Below are 26953 nucleotides of genomic sequence, written 5' to 3' on the forward strand. Positions count from 1 at the left end.
TTCCATGTGGAAGACAGTGAAAGCATCAGGCTTGACTTGAACATAACTTTGCTAAAATGTTGTTGCTCTGTGTTTGTTGCTGTGTGAGCATAGAAATGAAGTGAATAGGTCGGCGTCATGGATCTGCCCCATTATCCGATGCCCGATCTACGTAGCTATTTAGTCGATATCTGGGCCGATATCCGATCTTAACATCGGATCGGTGCGTCCCTAACCTCTAACTGAAGCATCGCTTCCAAAACTTGCAATATTATTGAGTGAACCCAAGATTTGTACTGATATTACGACTGTGTACTTGGTTTGTCCACTAGGGGGCAGAATCACTCTGTACCCAAAGTGGCAAACTTAAAGGGATCGTTCAACATTTTGACAAATTGGCCCATTGCCATAATCCCTATAGTCATAGCAGTAGGTTCGTTACCTTTATTTGTCGGTGCAAGCTATTTTTAGAACGGCGGAGCAGAGCCGTGAGCTGCTCAGAGCTACGCTACGGAGGCTGATGGGATTTCTTGGTTTCCCTCATCAAACTCATCAAATACACAATCCAACAACTCTAAAACAGAGTTGTAGAGGTAAATACAGAGACTGCTTGATGAAAAACTGTCCCTGAAGGCAACGTGCATCAGCGGTTTTGCATGAATTTACCTCTAAAACAACTCTGAGCAGCTCACGGCTCTGCTCCGCCGTTCTAAAAATAGCTTGCACCAACAATAAAAGGTAACAAACCCACTGCTATGACTATAGGGATTATGGCAATGGGCCAATTTGCCAAAGATGTTTAACTATCCCTTTAAATATACCAAATAAATATATTCTTCTCCTAGATTTGGAAATATGTTTAGTTATTAATAATATTCACATCGCCCATGAACTTCATGGGTATTTTACTCAGCTACGCTAGCTGATCTCCTCCAGGTCTGGAGCCAAGACAAAGATCCGAGTCCACACAGACTCTGGAGATCGTCCTCAGTGTTTCCATCACAGGTAGAAACCAGGTCATGTTTGAGCAGCGTCCTAATTGAAAAACCAACTGTGTCACATCCGTGCGACTAGACTAGACCTACCTCCTACAGTACAGATCCACCCGGCGGATCTTTTCCACATACCCCAAGATTCATTGCACACTGGTAATAAAAGCAAACAACACAGATGCACTGCAAAAACTCAAATATGTTACCAAGAATATTTGTCTTATTTCTAGTCAAAATGTAATTTCTAGTCAAAACAAATAAGACTCATCACATAAAAAGTAGCTTGTTTTTAGGCATTTTTTAAGCATATTTTCACTTGAAATTAGGGCTGGGCGATATAACGATCTCGATACGGGATCGCGATAAATCTTTGAACGATTTCGATAATAAGCTATGGCCCTATTCCTCGATATCACATGAAAGTAAATATGCGCGACAGCAGCCGGCCACACTTCCGTCTGATACTCCGCCTCCTGTCCTGAGCATGCAGAGCTTGTTTGAGCTGCTGCAGCTAAAGGGAGGAAGGATAAGATGGATAGATAGATAGATATACTTTATTGATCCCAAGCTGTGATAAAGTGAAAGTTGTAAAAGAGGGAGGAAACGAGTGGAGGTGGAGCCGATGGCAACTGAAGCGATTGTGAACGTGTGGAGCATCAGTTCGTCTGTCCCGACTAAAGAAGCCTGTCAGTGTGGAGTCAGAGCAACCTGATGATAGCCTACCACGGTCAGAAAGTGGAGGAAACACGGAGCTGCTTGTGACGTTTACTCTGCGGTAACATGTCTGTTTGCTCATGTACAGTGTGAAGAACATGCGCTAGGCTCAGGCCCCCACATACTCCGGCGTATTTGACTCCGCGGATGTCCGCGCGCACTCGAGGCAGACGAGGACCCAAAGCGGGCGTCCGCCGGTCCCTTCCGTGCAAAGCTCAATTTTTATGACCGCGCGGACTCAATCTGTTTCAAATGTGATACTGTATGCTTGCCTATGAAACCGCAAAAGTCCGCGGACAGTGCGCGCGGAGTCAAATCCACTCACAGTATGCGCCGACAGCCTCTCTCCCTCCCTCTCTCTCTGTCAGCGCCGCGCGCACACACACACACGGAGCGTCGCGTCGGAGCGGTGAAGTGAAACAACAACCTGCAGATCACCTGAGTTGACGTGAACTGCGCTCGTGGTTACCGAGTCAGATCAATAAATAGGCTTTATGCACAGCTCCACTACTTCCTGAGCTCAAACAGGCTCCTTTCCTTCCTGTCTTACATTATTGGACAAACTGATGAATCCAGGTGTGTCTGACAGTTGTTGTGACTACTGAGGTCAGAGTCAGACACACCTGGATTCATCAGAGTGGGCTCGGCATAAAGCCTGGTGTCAGAGCAGCTAAATAGCTAAATATTTGTCTACAACCTGTTCAAATAACTAGAAAGACTAAAGCCTCATGATTGACACATTTTAGAGCTGATGTATGGTAGAAAAAAGACAACAGAAAACAACAGCAACAACAATGTAAATCAAATCAAACTGTGGATTATTGAACTGTTCCACCCTTAATGAACATTAAAGTGAACTCATGTCATCCTCCCAAACTGAACACATTCTCTGGTTTCTTCAGGATTCAGTCAGGATGCTGCTTGAACTGGCAGCGGCAGCAAAAAATACATATCGAGACGATATCGAGAATCGATCAATATGGAAAAACATATCGTGATAACGTTTTTTGCCATATCGCCCAGCCCTACTTGAAATAAGTAGAAAATCTGATAGTGGAGCAAGTTTTTCTTTCTTTCTTGTTACTAGCACAAAAAACTTGTTTTCACTGGCAGATTTTTCTACTTATTTCAAGTGAAAATTTGTTTGAAACAAGTGAAAATGATCTAAAAACAAGTACATTTTTAGGTGATGAGTCTTATTTTAAGTGGAAAGAGATTAGTTTTGACTAGAAATGAGACATTTTGACAAGAAATGAGACAAATATTCATGGAAAGACTTTGAGTTTTTGCAGTGTAGGCAAGCACTTTTACTGTACATGTAAATATTAAATAAGGGCAAAGCAGCTGATCAAAGATGATGAAAAAACAGACTCATAACCTCGAACCAACTCATCTGGCCCATGTCAGTCATTTTTATCTTATTTGATTATGTTAAAGATAAACTCTCCAGGTCTGGTCTCTAACCCTCCTCTCCTCCATGTGCATTTATTTCAACAAAGCCGGCGAGAAATCAATCCATGGAGCGATGGATAACGATATTTATCATACACAGCGACAATGATGATCTTGCAAGGTTGGTTTTCAGGCAGGTTTGTAGCAGAGTTAAGGTGGAAATCCTGCATAGTTCTTCTTTAATTCTTACCCAACTGAGTGTGTGTGTTCACACACCATACAACCACATATGTAGTCAGTCACATGACTCCTCTACGGCGTTAATTAGTCTTTAAACTCTGCTGTAACAGTACAGCACAAATTATTCATTAATCGTTACTGAGATCAAATGTTTGGCCTCAGTGGTGAAGCTGTTGAACAACGGTCTTGTTACTTAATAAATAAAACGCTGTGATAAAAACGTCCAAACCATCTTCACTCTGCTGCCATATTCAATTCTTCTTAAGCGCTCTCACACTCCAACCCCCATCTCGTTTCTATTATTTCTAATATCTTTCTGTTACGTCCCATTCTCCTTTTCTTTGCAGCTGTTTATCACAGAAATAGCTTCAGTGTGTGTGTGTGTGTGTGTGTGTGTGTGTGTGAGCGAGCGGCTGCCAGCTGGCTGAGCCTCCTCCTCCTCCTCCTCCTTAACAGTGAACCATCCAAACATTTAAGCACTTGACACCCGATCAAGTGGACACTCAGCCTAAAGTGTCCTCTGGCCGCGTCTGTGATTAAACCGCTCGGCCGATGGCGTCTGTTCGCATTCCCAAACGCTGCAGGATCCTCTCTGGGCAACGGCGGAGCGAGCGCATGCATGCATCACGCACTCGGAGCGAGTGAACGAGCCACGTTGCCGAGGCTACGGTCGGCTGAGAGGCTGCCGGGAGTCCAGTGGATCACTCTGCTCAATCAGCTCTCAACTTTCAAAAGCTGATGATGAGAACTCACTAATCAACCAAGTAGAGCTGCTGGAAGGACTCATAGTTAAAGGTAGATGTTTGTGTTAAAGCTCCTTCAGAATAAAGGTAGATGTTTGTGTTAAAGCTCCTTCAGTATAAAGGTAGATGTTTGTGTTAAAGCTCCTTCAGAATAAAGGTAGATGTTTGTGTTAAAGCTCCTTCAGAATAAAGGTAGATGTTTGTGTTAAAGATCCTTCAGAATAAAGGTAGATGTTTGTATTAAAGCTCCATACAGTATAAAGGTAGATGTTTGTGTTAAAGCTCCTTCAAAATAAAGGTAGATGTTTGTGTTAAAGCTCCTTCAGAATAAAGGTAGATGTTTGTATTAAAGCTCCTTCAGAATAAAGGTAGATGTTTGTGTTAAAGCTCCTTCAGAATAAAGGTAGATGTTTGTGTTAAAGCTCCTTCAGAATAAAGGTAGATGTTTGTGTTAAAGCTCCATACAGTATAAAGGTAGATGTTTGTGTTAAAGCTATTTCAAAATAAAGGTAGATGTTTGTGTTAAAGCTCCTTCAGAATAAAGGTAGATGTTTGTATTAAAGCTCCTTCAGAATAAAGGTAGATGTTTGTGTTAAAGCTCCTTCAGAATAAAGGTAGATGTTTGTGTTAAAGCTCCTTCAGTATAAAGGTAGATGTTTGTGTTAAAGCTCCTTCAGAATAAAGGTAGATGTTTGTGTTAAAGCTCCATACAGTATAAAGGTAGATGTTTGTGTTAAAGCTCCTTCAAAATAAAGGTAGATGTTTGTGTTAAAGCTCCTTCAGAATAAAGGTAGATGTTTGTGTTAAAGCTCCATACAGTATAAAGGTAGATGTTTGTGTTAAAGCTCCATACAGTATAAAGGTAGATGTTTGTGTTAAAGCTCCATACAGTATAAAGGTAGATGTTTGTGTTAAAGCTCCATACAGTATAAAGGTAGATGTCCATGTGTAGTGTGATTATAAAGCAGCTCTAGGTTCTATATTAATACTGTGAAAGTATCAAAGCCTCAGTCCACAGAGAAATGCACACAGCCTGTATTCAGAAACTGAGCCTTAAAACCAGCCGTCAGGACTTCCTGTCACTTTGTGATGTCACAACAAAGCCCCGCCCCCTTCACCACCTGGACCCAAACATCCGACAACTTGAAGGATTTGGTTTCTCCGAGTGTTTTATTCTGAAATCTGCTCTATTATTTTATTCAATCACTCAGAAACAAAACAGTCAGCCAATCAGAAGAGAGACGCAGAGTCTCCTCCTCTCTTAAACCCACAAAAACATCTTTTAACGGATTAACCCTTCAAAATAAAACACAAGAAATGATGTATATCAATAAATCTAAATAAGAAAATATTACTTAAACTAATTTATTACATGTAAAAAGCTACATGTTCAATGATGTTCAATTATCAAATCTTTAATAAAACATCCCATTATCATATTATACATAATTAAACACAGGTGTAAAACTACACTGAGATTTTTTTTTTTTTCCCATATACTCATCACTGAAACATAAAGCGCAATGTTCAACATGGTCACACTGACAGACCTCACCTCCATAGGAATGTTTGTGTATATTATGGGCATTTAAAATGTGTGAAAGGCAAATTAATGTGTCAACTATATATGAAAAAAAAGAAAAAAGAAGCTTTAACTCTATAGCAACGCTTCACTCATGTTGACCTGAGAGCGCGACGACGTGTCCTTGAACACAACGCTGAACCTCCAGCTGCTCCTGATGCTGTTCCATCACCGTGTGTGAATGTGTGAATGGTTGAATGAGACGTCGTGTGCGTCTTTGAGTGGTCGATAGACTGGCAGAGCGGCTTTATAAATGCACCTCATTTACTCCATGAACGAGTTTCAATAAAAACGGAACAATTTAACCTCCATGCAGGTACCGCGGGCCACGTGAGCTTTAACTACACGAAGCTGCTTCAACAACTGGCTGAGTGCCGTATGAAAGACGGCTGCGCTTCAGCTTGTTGCATAAACCCCGTTGACAAATGTTTCATACTTGTGTGTGTGTGTGTGTGTGTGTGTGTGTGTGTGTGTGTGTGTGTGTGTGCGTGTGCTAGGGATGATGAAATTAGTTGGGTGGGCTAATAAATGAATTATAGCCAACCCATTAAATGGTTAACACAGCAGTAGCTAAAAGTCACATCTCATCTGACAGGCACAAAAGTATACAGCAACTAACTAGGCCTACACACTGCATTAAAGGGACAGTATGTAGCTTATTTGGCTTTTTATTAGCAAAAATCAAATATTGCTATTTACCGAAGTCTAATCACAACCGCACACAAATGAAAGCTGTCTCCTAGCTCAGAATAAGTTGTCCACGTCTTTTTTTTTCCTTTTTTGCGGCGCGAATGATGCAAACACGCGAAATTCGCCTGTTTCAAAATATTGAACTCAAGCGAAATATTTGCACGAATACCGCAAGTAAAAACAAATACTCCAGCAGGCAAACTCGAGCGAGTAGAGCGAGGCAAATATTTTACTCGTGCCTGGTGTGAACGCACTGTTAGTCCTCCTGTGTAACTTTTTGCTGTGAAATATGTGTTAAAAAATATAATAATGATTTTAAAAAATGGCAGTAATTGGTGAAAGATATTGTTATCAGTTAGCGGCTAGTTTGCGAACGTGTTTGTCCTTGGCAGCCACCGTCACTTTGCCGACGGGATGGGTGAGCGAGTGAGTGCTGCAATCTAGAATATAACGCCGGATGTCATCACAGTTTAGCCCCAATATGACATACTGAGGCTTTAAACTTTTACCAAAGTCATTTTCAGTTTTGGTGTTTGTACTTTTACTAAGTTCGTTTTTTTCAAGTACTTTATACACCTCTGGAAATTAATGAATGCATAATAGGACAAATCGCCTTGTTGTTTACAACTACTTCCGGGTAGAAAACCAGCATGAGAACAATAGTGACGGACGAGAGTTTCGCTATATCTCATTTTTCATGTTACTATATCTCCGTTTAGACTAATCTGATGTTTGTAAAGTTTATAAAACCAATGATTGGACAAACATTACTATTTACGTGTGCACATTTTTGTAATTAGTCATGGTTATCATAGATTAGCAGGGCTAACGGTTAGCTACCTGTTTAACTTTAATAACTCAGTGACTCAATAAACGGTCCATGAAAAAATATTTTCTCCAGCGGATATCTGAGTTACAACATGACTGAGCTAACTGGAGTAGTTTCATGTTGTGTCCGACAACGGGAGGGTTTTAACAGCTGACGTCTTGATGTTAGCTTAGCTACCGCCGTTAGCTTAGCTACCGTTAGCTTAGCTACCGTTAGCTGTCCCTGTCAGCTGCAGCCACTGATGCTTTCTAGACACCGTGATTCCCCCAAACTGAATAAATACAACACATAGCAACACAAAACACACACTCAGAAATAGTAATGTTTCTTCAATCATTTCAGATTTGTCTAAATGGTGATAGGGCGTGAAAAACATGATACATATAGCTAAACTCTCGTTTGTTACTATTGATCTCATTCACATTACATGCTGGTTTTCTACCCGGAAGTAGAATGTAAACAACAAGGAGATTCGGTCTATAGTTGCACCAGTAAAGTCTAGTCTACAACGGCGTGTACCTGTAGATGGCGGTGGCCGGCTGGTTGCCGGGGTCGTAGGTGACCCTGACCCGACCCTGGTGCAGCTCCACGGCGATCGGCTCGTTGTCTCCGTTGTAGAGCAAGATGCCGTTGTCCTCTGCTGTCGACACCTGAACACACACACACACACACACACACACACACCGATGAGTACAGAGTGTGTGTGTGTAGGTGTGTATATGTGTAGGTGTGTGTGTGTGTGTGTGTGTGTGTGTGTGTGTGTGTCCTCACCTGCAGCGTGATGTTGGCTTGAGGCCAGTTCTTGACGTCTTGAAGCTGAACGTACGAGTCTCTGTTGACGAAGTTGACGCTCACCAGCTTCTCGCAGCTCTGACCCTCGAAGCCCGGCAGACACTGACACACCGCCGCCACCGCCTTCTCCTCCTCCACGCAGCGGGCGCCGTTCTGACACGCTGCCAGCTGGCAGGGGGACGCCGGGGGGGAGAGGGACGCCTCGCAGAACTCCCCACTGGTGACGGAGAGAGAGGTTAGACAGAGAGGAGGTGACACAGAGACTCACAGCTGCTGCTCCAGGATTTCATTTGTGTCTTTGTTTTTCAATCCCAAAAACATTGACTTCAATCAAAAAAGATACTTTCAATCAAAACAAACTTAACTTCAATCAAAAAAGCAACAACATTTCAATCAAAGAAAAAAAAGGGTTTGAATGCAAAAAAAAAAATTGAGACCCAAAAAATTGCATTCGAGCAATTTTTTGTTTTTTTTGATTGGATGAGTTATTATTTGATTGAAAATATTTTTTTGGATCAAAGTTATCTTTTTTTGTATTTGGGCCATATTATGGGTAGGATGTTTGTGTCTTTATAATTCAATCAAAAAAAAAAGTTGATTTAAACAAAAAGATATTTTCAATCAAATAATAACTCACTTTTTTTCCAATCAAATGTATTTGATGAGTTTGATGATGGGAAACCAAGAAATCCCATGAGCCTCTGTAGCGTAGCTCTGAGCAGCTCACGGCTCTGCTCCACCGTTCTAAAAATATCTTGCACCGACAAATAAAGGTAACAAACCTACTGCTATGACTATAGGGATTATGGCCAATTTGCCAAAATGTTGAACTATTCCGTATTTTCTCATTTACAGAGTGATAGAAAGACATATCCATAAAAACTTCTGACTCTAATATGTCAACAAAATAAAACAAGAATTTTGAAAGTGGCTTTATCCATTGTTCAGATTTCTGTTCTGGAAATGTATGCAAATTAGTGCATATTTCATTAGATATTGCCTCATTTACATATCTAAACATAAAATTTGACAAAACGTGTAATACGAAAAATATTTGTCTTAATGTGAGTGATAAACTTGGGAAGTTTCATGGTGATATCTTAGTTAAAATTTTTTTATCCTACTCACCTGTAGTGTCTCCCCTTACTGTAAACCTCTACACTACACAACATGACTGAGTGGATCTAACTCAGTCAAGTGATTCTTATACATGGATAAGTAGAGGCTGGAACTACAAATGAACTAACTACAGGTAAATAAATTGATATATTTTATTATTTCTAATTCCCAGAGTCCCCAGTGTCTCCGGTGTCTCCAGTACCTGTATCCCTGTGGACAGACGCAGCTGTAGCCGTCCAGATGGTCGACGCACTGAGCTCCGTTCTGACACCGATGATCCACACACTCGTTATAATCTATACTGCAGTCTGGCCCCACCCAGCCTGGGATACACACACACCTGAAACACACACACACACACACACACAAACACACACACATTCAGTACATGAAGCACGATGCAGGAAATCTCTGCAAAACGTTACCTTTCCTTTACATGTGTTTATATGTGTTTGTGTTTAGTGTATTTCTATTCTCATCTGGGATCTGAAAGTTTGCTGAGCCGAGTGGTGACAGAGTGAAAGGTGTGTGTGTGTGGTGTGGTGTGTGTGTGTGTGTGTGTGTGTGTGTGTGTGGTCACCTGGGGCCTGTAGGACCGCTGATGCAGGTAGACTGATGCTGACAGGGGTTTCTACCCGGAGCGCACACGTCCTCCTCTTCCTCACAAAACAGACCTGAGGAGGAGACGAGACAAAACAGGGATAAAAAACATGAAACATGATGAAACTTTTATAAAACTCTATATTTATATCTTTATTTTTATTGATTAATATAGATTTAACACTTTTTTTCCCTCATAAACATTTAATAATAACTTCCACTTGGAGGAGGAGTGAGGCAGTCGGTCCGGTGTCGTAGCGACTGTACCTGTGTACTTTGGAGAACACAAGCAGGTGTAGTTGCCCACTCCGTCCACACACGTGGCGCCGTTCTCACATCCGTGGTCCTGACAGTCGTCCACGTTCACCTCGCAGAAGGTGCCGTGGAAACCAAACGCACATGCACAGCTAAACGAACAACAACAAACAAACAAACAAACACTGTAATAGCTAATATCAAACAGTTTTTAATTATTTCATGTGTGCTGTCTGTGCTAGCCGTCCAATATCACATGTATATTTATATTAGTATGCTATAGTTTTGTATATTCTGACCTACAGGCCGATTTCCGGCGTTTATTCGAGAATTTACGGTATTTAAAGGGTCATTTGCAGTCATAATCGATGTTTACCTCAGATATCAGGTCACCTACAGTATGATCAGTTCATTTCATACCATCCATACTCCCAACTGCAGCGTGTGGACGTTTATATTCGTTTTTGTTCAAGAATGTATCGTTTTTTCAATGTTCATTAATGGGCTCCGGACTAATTTTACAAGGTTTCTGTGGTCGCAAGTAACGTCCTTTTGAAAATTTAAAATCCGCTTTACTATTAAATGGGACCCTGATGCATTTGTTCTCTGAGCCAGAGAGCAACAGTGTGGAAGCTGCGATGAGTCCGAATTTTGATTTAATGTAATTGTAAAGCGAATTTTAAAATCTAAAGGCCCAATGGCATGAAAAATGTGATTTTGGTTATTTTTTTGTCTCTGGGCCACGTATATACTGCCCCATGCATCAAACTGGTCATAAACGGAGAAACACACACCGCCCAAGACGAGCAGATAGCACTTCCTCCTTTCTGTGATGTCACACACAAGGTAACTCCGCCCACCGTGACCAGTTGTTTTTTTTTTTCTTCAATTTTTATGAATGCAGCTTAGGTTTCAGTTACTTGCCTGTGATTGACCCGACCACACGCCACTCAAAAACAGTGAGCCAATCAGAGGAGAGGTTCTCATTCTCTCTTCTGATTGGCCAAATGACCTGTGCCTGCTAGAGCTCCAGAAAGAGGCAACAGAAAGGGGCAGTAGAAACGATATTAAGCAGATCACAGGTATTCAAAACCAATGATACATCTTGTTAGGGATATCAGCAGGTAAATAAACCAAGAGAAAAGTGCACAGCATGAGGCCTTTAAATGATGCTCAAAAGGACGTTGCTTGCGACCACAGAACAATTTAATAAAATTAGTCCAGACCACATTAATTAACATAGAAAAAACGATAGATTCTTGAACAAAAAACGAATAGAAACGTCCAGTTTGCAGTTTGGAGTATGGATGGTATGAAATGAACTGATCATAGGTATGATATCTGCGGTAAACTTTGTCCACTGCTTGTGTCTCATCGTCACCTCGATGAGCTCTCTAGGACTCGTTACCTGAAGCCTCTGGTCTGTTCGTCACTCAGGCAGCTCCCTCCGTTGGTGCAGGGGTTACTGACACAGGCGTCGACTGGAGTCTCACAGTGTTTGCCCTGAAGTATCACACACACACACACACACACACACAAACACACACGAACACACACAGAGCATATTTTAGACGAGCACACGACATTAGATCAGGTCCACTGAGTCTTTTGAAGGGATTATCAGAGACAGATGTGGGCTCAAAATAATCACCGACAACACGCAAACACACAACACACATGAAATATTGGATCAGTGGTTTTGAAACATTCAGCCGTGTGTGTGTGTGTGTGTGTGTGTGTGTCTGTCTGTGTGTGTGTAAATGGATTGGTGTGTGTCTGCTAGGGGGGAAAGCTTTTGATTGGATGATACACAAGGCGCCAACAAAAAACAGACAAAACGTGCTAACTAGATCACGCAAAGCCCTCTGCAACACGCAAAACACAGACACACACACACATCACAAATATAAAAAAACACACAGACACACACAGACACACACAAAGTATCATACCGTGAACCCAGCCTTGCAGGTGCAGGTGTACGGTTGTGTGTGATGGACCTGACACACACCCTGGTTCTGGCACGGCGAGGTCATACATGGACTACACTTGGCCTGGACGGACGCTTCCACAGGACCTGGTAACACACACACACACACACACACACACACACACACACACACATAGACAGACACACACACACACACACACACATATAGACACACAGACACACAAATAGGGCAGTTAGGGACGTTAACATCTTGTCATCAAGTCATCAACCAGACGAGATGTGACGGACACACGCGACGGCCTGGAGAATAAGGAACAAATCTGAACCTGGAGCTGAGAAACATGCAGATTGTCTCTGTTACTATATTAAAGGGTTAGTTCACCCAAAATTCAAATTTCACTCATTATCTACTCACCCTCATGTCGACTAAGAGCTGTGAGAATTTTCAGAGTCCTCCGTGCCTTCTCTGAATTACGCAGCAGTGTTTGTCCATATAATGGTTGTCAATGGATACCAACTTTTCTTCGTCCAAAAAGACACACCAAAAAACATCCAAATACCTCCATACTGCTCGTCTGTAATGTCCCTCTTGTATTGAAGCCCCGACATGAGAAATTGTTCCGCCGGTCAGTGCAAATCTCAGGAAGAGCAGTGAACTGAGACACTGGGAGCTTCCGCTACAAACAAGCTTAAAATATAAACTTATTTAATTTTTTTCGGAACAATTTCTCATGTCGGGGCTTCAATACAAGAGGGGCATTACAGACGAGCAGCATGGAGGTATTTGGATGTTTTTTGGTGTGTCTTTTTGGACGAAGAAAAGTTGGTATCCATTCACAACCATTATATGGACAAATACTACTGCGTGGACCCCCCCGTAACTCAGAGAAGCCACGGAGGACTCTGAAACTTCTCACAGCTCTTAATTGACAAGAGGGTGAGTAGATAATGAGTGAAATTTGAATTTTGGGTGAACTATTCCTTTAAGATAATATTTTTTTGTTTTTAAATGTGCGGATTTATATCTGCAGTTGTTCCGGTGATTAAAACGATTACAAACTGGATTACAGTAGTATGGAGGTATATTTGTGTCCTTATTATTCAATAAAGAAAAAAAGTTGATTTAAACAAAAAAGATGTTTTCAATCAAAATAAACTTCACTTCAATATTTGAGACCCAAAAATTTCGTTTTAACCCTTTTTTCTTTTATTGAAAAATTGAATAAAATGAAATAAAACATCAGTTAGTGTGGTGAAGTCCAGATGTGAAATGATTGATTGAAGTGTTTATTTCGAATATGAAAATAAAATAATAAAAAAAAGAGAATAAGACAAAACATTTAAACATGAGATATAGAATACATATTCGAAAAGGAGTGAGAAGAAGTAAAACTTATAAACTCCCACCCCCTCTCCTTATATATGACTAGCTAAGATCCTTGTCTAAACATATCTTATGTTACAAAATCATGAATATAATTTATTTATAATTTACTTTACGTTTTTTTTAACTTTACGTTTTAATTTAATTTACGTTCACTTATAATTTAAATGACATTTTAACATAAATGTCTCTCATTTCATAGGATGAAAACTTCAGAGTCTGACGATTTTTGATTGAAGCGAAGTTTGTTTTGATTGAAAATATCTTTTTTGATTGAAGTTAATTTCTTTTTGATTGAATAACAAAGACACAAATGTACCTCCATAGGATTAGATAACTCAGTCAAAGATGAAAATCAGGCTGAAAATTGGATTGTAAAAAGCTCTCTTTGCTGCCGCTGTAATTCAAATGTGTTTATTGTTCTCTTCACTGCGCCACATCATTTGAGGCTCATTTGTGTTTTTAATTTCCCCGTCACTCTTAATTGCTCTGCTGCGGCGGTGGCACAAAAACCACAGGAAAGAAGGTTTTATGACTCATTTTCTTTTTGTTTTTTTGTTTTTTTTGACACATGACTGGTGTTTGGGCTCCGAGGAAACAGCTGGATGTGACTGACAGCACATCAGTCGCCCCGGCAGAGAGGAAGAGGTGGGATCGCAGCAGCGTGTCAATCAAACAGCCGGCAGAGTGACAGGTGTGCTGTAAACATAAATGTAGAGCGGGGCGGGGAAGGGTAGGCGCTTTGTCAAATACAATTCAAGGAGGAAAAGCAATTATAAGATCATAAAGAAGTGTAAAAATGACAGAAAAAAAAGAAATTTACAGGTTGAACTTGAAGAAAACTGAGGTGGGAATGAAGTGATGACAGTTTGTGTTTGTATTAATTTGTCACTGTGTTTTAAAACAGAAACATCAACTCCTCCTATGACATGTATCTGCACGTTTAAGTTATTTTTACAGCATTTTATATCATTAATATTTATTAGACGGGACAGTGAAAGGAGATCGCTGCTTTGGGGCGATGCCAACACGATGTACTCGAACACATCTGAACAGTTTTGTCGTGGAAAAAGTTGTCCAGTCGAAGTTACTTACAAGTCTGAGCCTATTTTGGGCTGTTTTTGAATACTTTTGATTTTTACCTTTGTGTATACCTAAGAAAAATGTTTCCACTTTAAAGGGATAGTAGCATTTTTTTTAAATGGGGTTGTATGATCTACAAATAGCCCCTAAGTACTTTAATTGCAGTAGAAGACTCTCTGCACTCCTCCCGTTAGCAACGCCAGCCCATAATAGCCCTGCCCAGAGATTTACAACATACAGTGTTGTGAATGGAACCAAAGAAACGGCCTATTTTCACGGCCTAAAAGAGGTTTTACGTGAAAAAAAATACACAGTTCCATTGTTCGCTATAATATAATTTTTTCCAGCCCTTCAAAGTGCAGGAAAAACACAGTTTTTATTTGGACCTAACCAACTGCTGATCGGCGGGCGCTAACCCTGGGCGGAGGGATACGTGAGTTGGTTAGGTCCAAATAAAAACTGTGTTTTTCCTGCACTTTGAAGGGCTGGAAAAAATTATATTATAGCGAACAATGGAACTGTGTATTTTTTTTTCAGGTAAAACCTCTTTTAGGCCGCGAAAATAGGCCGTTTCTTTGGGTCCATTCACAACACTGTATGTTGTAAATCTCTGGGCAGGGCTATTATGGGCTGGCGTTGCTAACGGGAGGAGTGCAGAGAGTCTTCTACTGCAATTAAAGTACTTAGGGGCTATTTGTAGATCATACAACCCCACTTTAAATAAAATCCTACTATCCCTTTAACCTACTTTAACCTACTTTATTTACACATTGGGAACAAAAATACACAAAAGTCACATGGAGAAGCTTCAGCTGATTCCACCACTTTCTCCAGTTCTGTAAAATGATAAATCTATGGAGAGAAACGCGACGCCTCCCACTGTTACACTCAGGTGAATATTTTTGTAGCTGCTGTTATATCTCTGGTGTTAAATGGTCTGTCAACGTCAAACAAAAAACTGGGAGAGATTTTCACATCTGCACTTTGGAGTGAAGTTGACAGCAGTGTGTCTCCATGTGATTGTGTTTATTTTTTATTTTTTTTATTATTAAACCTGTCTGCTCATGAGACTGACACTTTACTACAATAATAAAGTGACATAAAGTGAGTGAAGTCTGCAGACGTCTTACTGTACGTCTCGATTCTCCAGCACCTCACTGATCCTGAGCTGGGCTGAGCGGCGGCCTTTCTCATGGCGCTTTGAAACCGTCAAATGATCTGATCACAGACCCTGGAGAAGTTAAAGGGATACTTCACCCAAAATCGATAATTCACCAATCATCTACTCTACTCACCGTCATGCCAAGGAAGGGTTTGGAGAACTTTCAGAGTCATCAATCAAAACGCTTTAGGAGTTCCAGGGGGGGTCCGACTGGCAACAGATTTTTATATAATGGCGGCGGATAGAGTTCACTTTTGAATCGTCCAAAACACACAGATGTTCTTCCGTGTTTACATCAAACATCCAATGGTTTACAACGACGAACGAACATCTCGTGCAGCCACTTGGAGCTACTGCTACAACAAGGCTAAAAACAGAGATCACATTAATTTTTTCCGAACAACTTTTCCATGTAGCGGCTTCAGGACACTTGGGTCAGTACAGACGAGCAGTATGCAGGTATCTGGATGTTTCATAGTGTGTTTTGGACGATTCAAAAGTGAACAAAAGTGAAGCCGGACCCCCCCTGGAACTCCTAAAGCGTTTTGATGACTCTGAAAGTTCTCCAAACCCTTCCTTGGCATGACGGTGAGTAGATGATTGGTGAATAAAAAAAGCTATTTTTAATTAAAAGCTATGCTTCGTCCATCCCCTTTTCAGACCAAGTGTTGTTGTTTTCTAACTGTGCTGTTGCTGTATTGGTATGTTGGTGTCTGTACAGTAGTTTGTACTGTCTGGTTGCTGTGGTCTGGTGTCAAATAAACACTACAAAAAAAAAAAAAAAAGAATTATTGATCTTGGGTGAAGTATCCCTTAAAGGTACAGTACATTGTGTAAGAATTACTCTCATCTAGCGTTGCGGTTGTAGATCGCAAGCAACTCAGTCGTATTTTTCATGCTGCATTCACGTGAAATTGGGCAGACGACAGACGGACGACAGCCGCTGCAGGTAACGGCATAAACAAGCCTCTATGTAAACAAGTGGTCCGTCAGCACGAGGCAAAACAATACACGTGACAATATGTTGTCATTAGGGGTGGTTAATTGGCCCAATTTCCCGATTCGATTCGATTACGATTATTGAAGTCTCGATTCGATTACAGACCGATTTTCGATTATTAACGATTATCGATTCGATTTTCGATTATCAATGATTATTGTCATGATTATTATCAGTCAGTTGCTGAATTATTATTAGCCTATTTTTATTTATTGAAAACCACATATTAATTTTCTCTTTGTGCGTTGATTGCTTGTTGGCTCATTTTTTGATTCTTGGATTTTTTGTTACAATAAGTTACTTTAACTGATCATGGACCCTTTGTATTTTTGGACGTGTCACAAAGGAGATTTAAATTAGTAAGTCACTTTTTTTGAAAGACAGATGCAACACATATTTTACTGTAGGCTTTAGATAATGTACACATAAAAACAGAACACAACACACGTAACTAGTGATCAAATAATATTGCTCTGGAACAACCAGCTTGCACACATTTTACTTTAGCCTACTGTTATAAAAACAGAGCAAGCTGTGTAACTTCAACTTCAGTGATCAAATCATTGCTCTGGAGCAACCAGATTCTTATGGAGGAAGACCAGCTGGTCCTCATGTTGTGACGTGTTAACAGCGCTAAAGCCAGAATTAAAACAGTTTTTAGCAGCTTTACTGCTATGGTTGTAGCGATGCTAATTTCTGTTAGCCCGTCTATGGTGTTTTACATTATACAACGTTAGCATTAAGCTAGCGGACTTTATGCTTCAAAAGCAAGCTCACTGCTGTCTGTCCCAAAGAAAAACATGACAGCGGCAGCCTAGTTTGGAACATGAACCACGTGACCGCGCTGGCGGCGACATCAAAAGCTGTCGCCACTCAATTGTATCGATCTTGTCTCGCTCCGGCACCGTTAGCACCTTGTTAGCACCTTGTTAGCACCTTGTTAGTGCAGACACACTTGCTCGCTGGCTCAGTTACACAGCCTCTTGTTATGACAGACAGACCGCTCCACCTTGTGGTTAAATCCTGTATGACATCCAGTAACAGGAGGACTCGCCTTTGTATTACAATTTGAAAAATATTAAAAATAAAAAATAAAAAAAAATTGAAAAAAATAAAATAAAAAAAATTATCGATTTTTGGAAAATTAATAATCGATTCATAATCGGTCATTTAGTAATCGCGATTAATCGATTATCGATTTTTTTCACCACCCCTAGTTGTCATGGCGATGTCGTATTGTTTACCTCACCCACGTTTTACCGGCTTTCTCTGGACTTCTGTGACTAAAATGACTAAAATCTGGTTTGTTAGCGACGGCCGTCTGCCCGACTGCAGGTGAATGCAGCATCAGTGTAACGCTCCATTCCTCCTCACTGCACCGAGCTTACCCGCTCCATGGAGATATGAATGATATGAACGGCTCATTCAGAGCTGAAAGGAACACTTCAGTTTGTTGATGGGGGGGATTACTGGTGAATGAAAAACAGACTTTTGAACCAAATAAGTTACACAATGTACCTTTAAAGGTTCTGAAGAAGTTCTGATTGTTGTAAACACAGAAACATTAGAGAATCATCCTCCAGACTAAAGACTCATCATCCAACCCAGGAGTTTTTCTGTGTGTTTTCATCATCACAGTTTGAAAAACGAAAATTAATCTAATTTTCTAACAGCTCGGTGTCGGTGCAGCTGCAGCAGACAAAAAGACAGTATTTGCCCTTTTTTTAACAGTATTTTGAAGATCTCATACAGATTAATAATGATGTTCAAAAAGTTATCACACCACAAGTGAATGTAGCACATCAGCGTGAGTCTGAGCTCCGTTCATTAGCTCAGATTATTCTGGATGTTCACATGAACGTGCGCCAGCGTGACGTTTGACAGATCCGCTCGCTGCTTCTTTGCACTCGTGTCGCTGTAAATGAACGAGGTCGAGGTGAAATCACGTCTCCACCGAGTGTCACGGTGACAATCAGAGAGGGAAATGGTAAAAAAAGAAAAGAAAAAACAACACAGTTTCTACTTCTGCACCTGACACAGAGGACATGTGGAGAGGCTGCGTCTGCACGTCGGAGATGTGGGGAAGTTTAATTACAGTGAGAGATCGCAATGAATTTTACAGCGATAAAGTATTTGGATGTTTAAAAATATAACAATTAGCACCTGCGATAATACACACAGGGCCTGGTGGGGGGAAAAAAAAGGAAAGAAAAGTCTCTAATGGAAAGTTCACAGTATATTCACACCTTAAAAAGAGTGGGATCAAACCTCTGAACTAGTGTTTTTTTCACTGCTGTGATGTTTCCACAGAACTTTTCCTCAGGATCGCTGTTGTTTTTAATGTGTTTCAACACCTTTAACTACTTTTTTTTTTTTTTTTTTTGGTCTTTTATTTTTTCACAATTTCAACTCACTGTGGAATAATTTAGCTTTAGTTAAAAAAAACATACAAAAAAACCTGACAGAAGGCAAATCCCCCAGCACGGGAATAAAACGCTGAATAAAAGAACAGAGCTCTCATCACACAGCTAAATTAGCAGCTCGTTGTTTTAGAAATCACACAGAGCTAAACGTAGATTAAAGCCTGAGTGACATCCCATAATAATATGATAGTGAACTTATGATGGTGCCATGTGAAGAAGAAAGGACCCGGAACAATAAACAATAAAACACAAACACAAAGCTGCTCCTCAAACGCATTAAACTCAATCTGTTTAAAGGCGTTTTCATTGAAATCAAGTGTAATAATAAAGACATTGAAGCTGCTCTGCGGGCGTCTTTATGTGTTTATAACAGCAGCTCCTCCGTCCTTAACGACCACTCCATGTGCTTCACACCAGCGGTCACATATACTGAGCTTTTACACCATGATACATAGTGTATATACACATACGCAGGAATGTGGGCACATCTGATCAGATCGTGTGACGTTTTTTAAAGCACTACAACGATAAAAACAAACACAAGGTCAACTTCACCCGCAAAATGCAGATGTGACGTTGACAGACCATGTAAAAGATAGATAAAGATGAGATATGATCATTTTAATTTGGACAGAAAGTGTTACAGTAGGAGGTGACGGACAGGCGTGGCACCTCTTTCCATATATTCATCTTTTTACGGAAAAAAGTGTTGCTACTCTACGTGATTTTAGTGTATTTTTGGGTCCAATGTGTTTCTAAAATACGTTAAAGTGAAAAAATAATTGTCAGATCATAGAGGTGAAGTTGTAATGATAATAAAGATACCAAACATGGGGATGGTAGAGATTTTTTCTGTGTTCAAAGTGTTCAGAAACGACCCAAAACTGGCTCAGAGCCCTGAAGGGATTAAAATAATCAACCTTGGGTTGTTTGACTGGTTGTTTTTATGAGCTCTTTGTTTCATATTCAGGCTCTACAGTCAGTCTGAAGGTTGTTTTCAGACGTGTGTTCAGTAAATGTGGAACATGTCCGTCTTGTATTAAAGCCCCGAAATGCGAAATTGTTCCGAAAAAAATTAAATACGTCTATATTTCAAGCTTGTTTTGTAGCGGAAGCTTCTCGAAGCTCCTCTTGACGAACTGGGAAGAGAAGCTTCTGCTACAAACAAGCTTGAAATATAAATTTATTAAATTTTTTTCGGAACAATTTCGCATTTCAGGGCTTCAATACAAGACGGACATTACATACGAGCAGCATGGAGGTATTTGGATGTTTTTTGGTGTGTCTTTTTGTTACCAAGACAGTTTGTATCCATTTGCAAGTTGCAACCGTTATATGGACATGCACTGCTACGCCGAGACCCCCTGTAACTCAGAGAAGCCACGGAGGACTCTGAAACTTCTTCCAGCCGTTAGTCCACATGATGAGGTGAGTAGATATTGAGTGAAATTTCAATTTTGGGTGAACTATCCCTTTAAGAAACAGATTTTTTTTTTCCGCTGACTCACCCAGACACTGGAACTTGTCGGCGGGCGTGGTGAGCAGCAGCTTGCCCTCCATGCCGCGGGGGCCGGCGCAGCGGGCGATGCCGGGCTCCTTGTAGCCGCTCTTCACCCAGTCTGACAGCCACAGCAGCCGGCAGTCGCAGTACAGAGGGTTGGCCCCGATCGCTCTGAGGTTAGACAGACAGACAGAGAGAGGAATAAATAAAAGGTTTAGGATTATATCACCTCCTTCTTTCACTCAAAGTCAAAGTCAAAATCTTTATTTGCCATTTGTGTAGATACACAGGATCCACCCATGGGCGTGGGTGAATGAAACACCACCAGGTCTGACAGTAAATTGACGACATAGTCATTAAATCAACAATAAAAATACAGTGTAAAATAATACATAGACGCATGTCGGATTTTGTGCATACACACATAGGAATTTCTGTACGGTTGTTCCAGGTCAGGTGGAGAAACAAAAGAGAACACACAAAGACATACAAGACACAATGAAAAACACTTTAAAAAGGCTCAAGCTTGGGATTAACCCTCCTGTTGTCCTCCTTGGTCAAGGAAGGAAGGAAGGAAGGAAGGAAGGACGAAGGGAAAGAAGGAAGGAAGGAAGGAAGGAAGGAAGGAAGGAAGGAAGGAAGGAAGGAAGGAAGGAAGGAAGGGGAAAACGAAGGAAAGATAGAAGGAGGGAGGGAACAGATTGGGTCAAAAAGGAAGGAAGAAGTAAGGACGAAGGGAAGGAAGGAAGGAAGGAAGGAAGGAAGGAAGGAAGGAAGGAAGGACAAAGGGAAAGATGGGAGGAAAGAAGGAAGGGGAAAAGGAAGGAAAGATAGAAGGAGGGAGGGAACAAATTGGGTTAATTGGGTCGAAAAGGAAGGAAAGGAGGGAGGGAACAGATTCATTCAAGGAAGGAAGAAGAAGAAAGAAGGAAGGAAGGGAAGGGAAAAAGATTGTGGAAAGAAAGATGGAGGGATGGAACAGATTTGTTCAAGGAAGGAAGGAAGAAGGGAAAGAAGGAAGGGAAAGGGGAAGGAAAGAAAGATGGAGGGAGGGAGAGGGAACAGATCAGGTCAATTGGATCAAAAGAGGAAGGGAGAAGAAGTAAGGACAAAGGGAAGGGAGGAAGGAAGGATGGAGGAAGGGAACAGATTAGGTCAATTTGACCCAGAAGGACAACAGGAGGGTTAAAAAAAGGACAAGGACATAAAATTTCTAAAAAGGCCAGAGATCTATGTCTATAAGTAAATAAATGTAAGAATAAATAGGTGTAAAGTGCCAAGTGCTACTGAGGTGGTGCTGTAAACGCTTGAGCTGCATATTTGTAATTTATCTGCGATTTATATGATAAATATAATAATTTATATGATAAATAACTGTTTTATTAACCTGTGTATGAATCTGTCAGGAACCTCCACAATGAAAACTTTCACATGCTTGTTGTTGGTGTCTCTGAACGCATCTTAACGTGTTTTAACGTACTATACCCCCAGAATTAAGAGCCATCAATGACCTGCACTTTTTAAGTCCAATCTTAAAACCTGTTTGATTAGCATCGCTTTTAACATTGAGTGATGCTGTGGCATCTTCCTGTTTTTTTTGTTTTTGAGCGTGTTGTGTTGCCATGTGCCCGGGTTTATTTTGTGTTTGCTAAAAGTCTGACTGTAGCCGGGTAGAAACTGTTGAAACAGCGTGATCTGTGTGTGATGATGCTGCTGTCCGGTCGTTTGCGTCTGAGGTTGTATGTGCAGTGTTTATGTTTGAGCAGGGAGTGAGCTGGGTGTTGTGTGTCTTTAAAGGACAATTCCAGGCGAATTCAACTCTGGGGTGTATTTTCATATCATTTTAGGTCTAAAAGAATGAATCTGAAGATTTTCAGTTTAATTGCTCCTGTTTTGCGGTAGCTGCGTCTGTCCCCGCATCGTCACGGTAGCAATGAATGGGAGTGGATGTAAGTTCTGCTGTTTAGGCTGTTTCCAGCCCTCAAAGCCACAGACAGCGTCAGATGGAGACTCAAACATGCACCGAGAAGTTTATTTACTTCAAGCAAGCCGACATGTTTGTAAAATTAGATCTAATTCAAAGTCTCCCGGAGTCTCGCGCGAGACCCAGTTGCCGTGCGCGGTGTGTTCAGGAGCAGTGGGAAAAGCTACCGTTTGTGTCATAAACACAGGAATATCACCTCTTTACTTGCTTCAAGTAAAAAAAACTTCTCGGCGCATCTTTGAGTAGCCATCTGACGCTGTCTGTGGAAAAAAATGTACACTTCAAGCAAGTAAAGAGTTGATATTCCTGTGTTTATGACACAAGCGGTAGCTCCGACTGCGCCTGAACACACCAGCACTGCAACTTCGGGCTCGCGCGAGACTCCGGGAGACTTTGAATTAGATCTAATTTTACAAACATGTCGGCTTGCTTGAAGTAAATAAACTTCTCGGTGCATGTTTGAGTAGCCATCTGATGCTGTCTGTTGGAAAAAATTGCGGCTTTGAGGGCTGGAAACAGCCTAAACAGCGGAACTTACATCCACTCCCATTCATTGCTGCCGTGGCGATGCGGGGACAGACGCAACTACCGCAAAACAGGAGCAATTAAACTGAAAATCTTCAGATTCATTCTTTTAGACCTAAAATGATATGAAAATACACCCCGAGTTGAATTCGCCTGGAATTGTCCTTTAATGATCCTCTGTGCTCGCTTTTGACAGCGCAGTGTGTAGATGGAGTTCATGGATGGATGGACTCGTTTTCAACATTTAGTTTTATTCAAAAAGCTGCAGCTGTGTGATTTATATTCATCTGTCTGTGGCTTATGGAGAGATGTTTGAAGAAGAAGTGAGGATGGAGTGAAAGGATTGATGCTACTGACTTTTTGTAGTACCTTGTCATCTGTTTTTTTTTTTGGTTCATTTGTTCCTATTATTATTATGCGTGTATATGTGTATGTATATATACAGTATTTTTTCTTTTTTATTTATTTAAAGCAGAAGTAAGCGATCCGGTGGTTTTGGCTAACTTCCTGTCAGCAGATGGAGTTAGCAGTCCCCGCCCTCGTCCCTACGTCACCACATTCACGCGCATCCCTTGGCTGCACACACAGAGAGGACTGCCCCTTTATGCCGTTCTCTCTCCTCATTGGATAAAGGTTGTAGGATACAAGGAAAGTTTTCTCCTCGGCTTACAGCAGAGCAGAGTGACTGACAGACCCGTGTTTCGGACCAAACACTCTATAGAAGTGATTGCTGTTGGAAGATAGAACTATTTAAGACTTATATTAACACAAACATTCTGCTTACTTCTGCTTTAAGAAAAAAAAAATCACTTTTATTTCATTCTATTTTGTATTATTTTGTTTATAATACTATCCAAGATATATTAATGTTTCTTCTGTTTGTTTTGCTTTGTTATTTGTGCAATTGCTTTTATACTGTAGGTGAGGTTTAAATATACAGTAAGCCTTAGTGGCTTTCTACCTCACCTACACATGTCTTTTTTTTTTTTTTCAATTTTATTGTTTCTTTTATAATCGTGCCAATAAACATAAAGATAAACATAAAGGTGGAAAAGAGAAGAGAGGGATGGAGGAAGGAGAAGAAGGAAGAGAGCAGAAAGAAGGAAACAGGAAGGAAGGTTAATTAACCTTCATTAACATGCAGTCGATTGCAGCCACAAGGTGGAGCTCTCAGCCCTCACACACACACACACACACACACACACACACACACACACACACACACACACACACACACAGACACACACACACACAGAAGCATGGAGCTAATGATATTCATTTAAACCGGGTCAATTGATTCACTTGATAAGATTATCAGAGACAAATGTGGGATCAAATATCGCTCATCACATATAATGCTCTGCCTCTCACACACACACACACACACACACACACACACACACACACACACACACACACACACACACACGGAGGACAAGGTCAGGATGTCTCAGTCATATGAGAGGATGTTCCAGCTGTAAATCTGTGAACGTCCACATTCAGCAGAAACAACTGTGGTTATTGTCCTTTGTTTTAATCTCATTAACTGGACGACAGATGAGTTTCCATCACCACGACAACAACGATGATGATGATGATGATGATGGTTTACCAGGAAGTCGACACACAGCAGTTAGTTTGGAGAATGGTTAAAAAAAGCCCATTTTCCTGGTACCTTCATACTGTAAACTTCTGTGAGTGCGTTGCAGTCCGACGATCGGTGTCAAAATCGTCCGTTTGCAAACATATAGTTGATTTTCCCACAATACATGTTTGTATAGATGTGTGTTCTCCATGTTACAGCTTTCATGTCGGGGAACTAAACATGTCAGAAACACTTTCAGATACACTTCCTACAAAGTTTCTTTTGCTGTAAAAGTTTGCTCATCTTGACAAATGCAAAAACTTAAAGGGATAGTTCAACATTTTGGCAAACTGGCCCATTGCCATAATCCCTATAGTCGTAGCAGTAGGTTCGTTACCTTTAATTGTCGGTGCAAGCTGCTTTTAGAACGGCGGAGCAGAGCCGCGAGCTGCTCAGAGCTACGCTACGGAGGCTAATGAAAAGGGATTTCTTGGTTTCCCTCATCAAACTCATCAAATACACAATCCAACAACTCCACAACGCTCTGGTGGACAAGTTGTGACCTGCACATTCACCACGCTATGAGATAATAACAGAACGTTACCAGACAGAGTTGTTTTAGAGGGAAATTCAGAGACTGCTGCTGAAAAACTGTCCCTGAAGGCAACGCGCATCAGCGGTTTTGTCATGTATTTCCCTCTAAAACAACTCTGTGTGGTAACGTTGTGTTATTATCTCATAGCGTGGTGAATGTGCAGGTCACAACTTGTCCACCAGAGCGTTGTGGAGTTGTTGGATTGTGTATTTGATGAGTTTGATGAGGGAAACCAAGAAATCCCATAATGAGCCTCCGTAGCGTAGCTCTGAGCAGCTCACGGCTCTGCTCCACCGTTCTAAAAACAGCTTGCACCGACAATTAAAGGTAACAAACCTACTGCTATGACTATAGGGATTATGGCAATGGGCCAATTTGACAAAATGTTGAACTATCCCAAAATTACAGAGCTAATTAGCCCATTTATATACTTTCTACTATTGTTATAACTTGTTAACAAGTGAATTATCTGATGTGGGATCAATAAAAGTTTATTTTATCTGATCTTAAAGGTGCCAACTGTACATTTTGCTATTGCTACGTAGCTAACGTTTTCCATCACACACCTGTGCAGAGGAGGAAGGTCACGTCTTCCATCCAGATACACTGACTGAAGTCGTGAGGATGTTATTTCAGAGATGATGTCATGTTTCACCGGACAAAAATAAAACTCCTTCCTCCCTCCATCTTCACATCCGTCCTCCTCCTCCTCCTCCATCATCCCTTCTTCCATCCATCTCCCTCTCTCTCTCTCTCTCCTCCCTCCACACTTACTGTAGATCCTAACATTGACTCACATGGGTCACGCTCGACTGAAGATGATTATACTGTATATGCAGACACACACACACACACACACACACACGCACACACACACACACGCACGGATCGATAGCGCCATGGGAAACGATGGATCTTTGCAGCTAATTCAATCCAGCAGACGGCCACTTTAAACCATCCATTCTCTGTGAACTGGACTCTATCTGACTGCAGCCATAAAGGGTTAGCAGGATGAACATGTATCTATCACACACACACACACACACACACACACACACACACACACACAGACCTCATTCTGTCACAGAGGACGGGCCCGGCCGTCCGTCACACTCAGCTGGTGCCGTCGTTATGTTATGTTATGTAGCTACAGTACCGACCGACGTCGTTGTGCATGTGAAGTTGAACCGCATTTGTGTTTGAGTGCTTACAGGTGAGACAGCGAGGCCACGTCGCTGAAGATGCCCTGCTGCAGCTCCGAGATGTCGTTGCCATGGAGAGAGCTGAAAGATGAAAGGCAGACGAGGGTCAAACATGGTCAAACTGTAAAAAAAAAAAAGGAAAAAACTCGAGTGTGAGAGGCAGCAAGCCGTTTATACCGCCTTAAAACACACAGAGGCTCGTTGTAATGAAGCAACAGGAAGGACGCTGACATGTGTGTGTGTGTGTGTGTGTATATATGTGTGTGTATGTGTGTGTGTGTGTGTGTGTGTGTGTGTGAGCTCACAGCAGCCTCAGGGAGCGCAGGCCACCCAGCGCCAGAGGAGGGATACAGCGCAGTGAGTTGTAGCTGAGGATGCTGCAACACGAGAGAGAGAAAAAACACAACAACAACATTATACACTGTAAAAATAGAAGAATATTTGTCTTATTTCTTGTCAAAATGTCTCATTTCTAGTCAAAACGAATCTCTCTCCACTTAAAATAAGACTCATCAACTAAAAATGTACTGGTTTTTAGATCATTTTCACTTGTTTCAAACACATTTTCAATTGAAATAAGTAGAAAAACTTGCTCCATCTCAGATTTTTGTACTTATTCCAAGTGAAAATA

The 26953-nt window shown here is 41.1% G+C and overlaps 1 protein-coding gene across 1 annotated transcript in view; it reads right to left on the minus strand.

The window, feature by feature from the left end:
• The window catches only part of LOC146992385 (slit homolog 1 protein-like), a 127174-nt gene that overhangs the window by 8741 nt on the left and 91480 nt on the right, over nucleotides 1–26953 (minus strand). Inside the window, exons 24-33 of the mRNA XM_085785906.1 lie at nucleotides 26628–26699; nucleotides 26332–26403; nucleotides 20439–20602; nucleotides 11880–12004; nucleotides 11336–11430; nucleotides 9940–10079; nucleotides 9653–9746; nucleotides 9275–9412; nucleotides 7933–8170; nucleotides 7681–7811 (exon numbers count right to left, since the gene is read on the minus strand). Coding sequence (XP_085642032.1) covers nucleotides 7681–7811; nucleotides 7933–8170; nucleotides 9275–9412; nucleotides 9653–9746; nucleotides 9940–10079; nucleotides 11336–11430; nucleotides 11880–12004; nucleotides 20439–20602; nucleotides 26332–26403; nucleotides 26628–26699 — 1269 coding nt within the window. The remainder of the gene's footprint in view (nucleotides 1–7680; nucleotides 7812–7932; nucleotides 8171–9274; nucleotides 9413–9652; nucleotides 9747–9939; nucleotides 10080–11335; nucleotides 11431–11879; nucleotides 12005–20438; nucleotides 20603–26331; nucleotides 26404–26627; nucleotides 26700–26953) is intronic.

This window comes from Trachurus japonicus, chromosome 1 (assembly GCF_045865225.1).
Source record: "Trachurus japonicus isolate A0001 chromosome 1, Traja_1.0".
Taxonomy (NCBI): domain Eukaryota; kingdom Metazoa; phylum Chordata; class Actinopteri; order Carangiformes; family Carangidae; genus Trachurus; species Trachurus japonicus.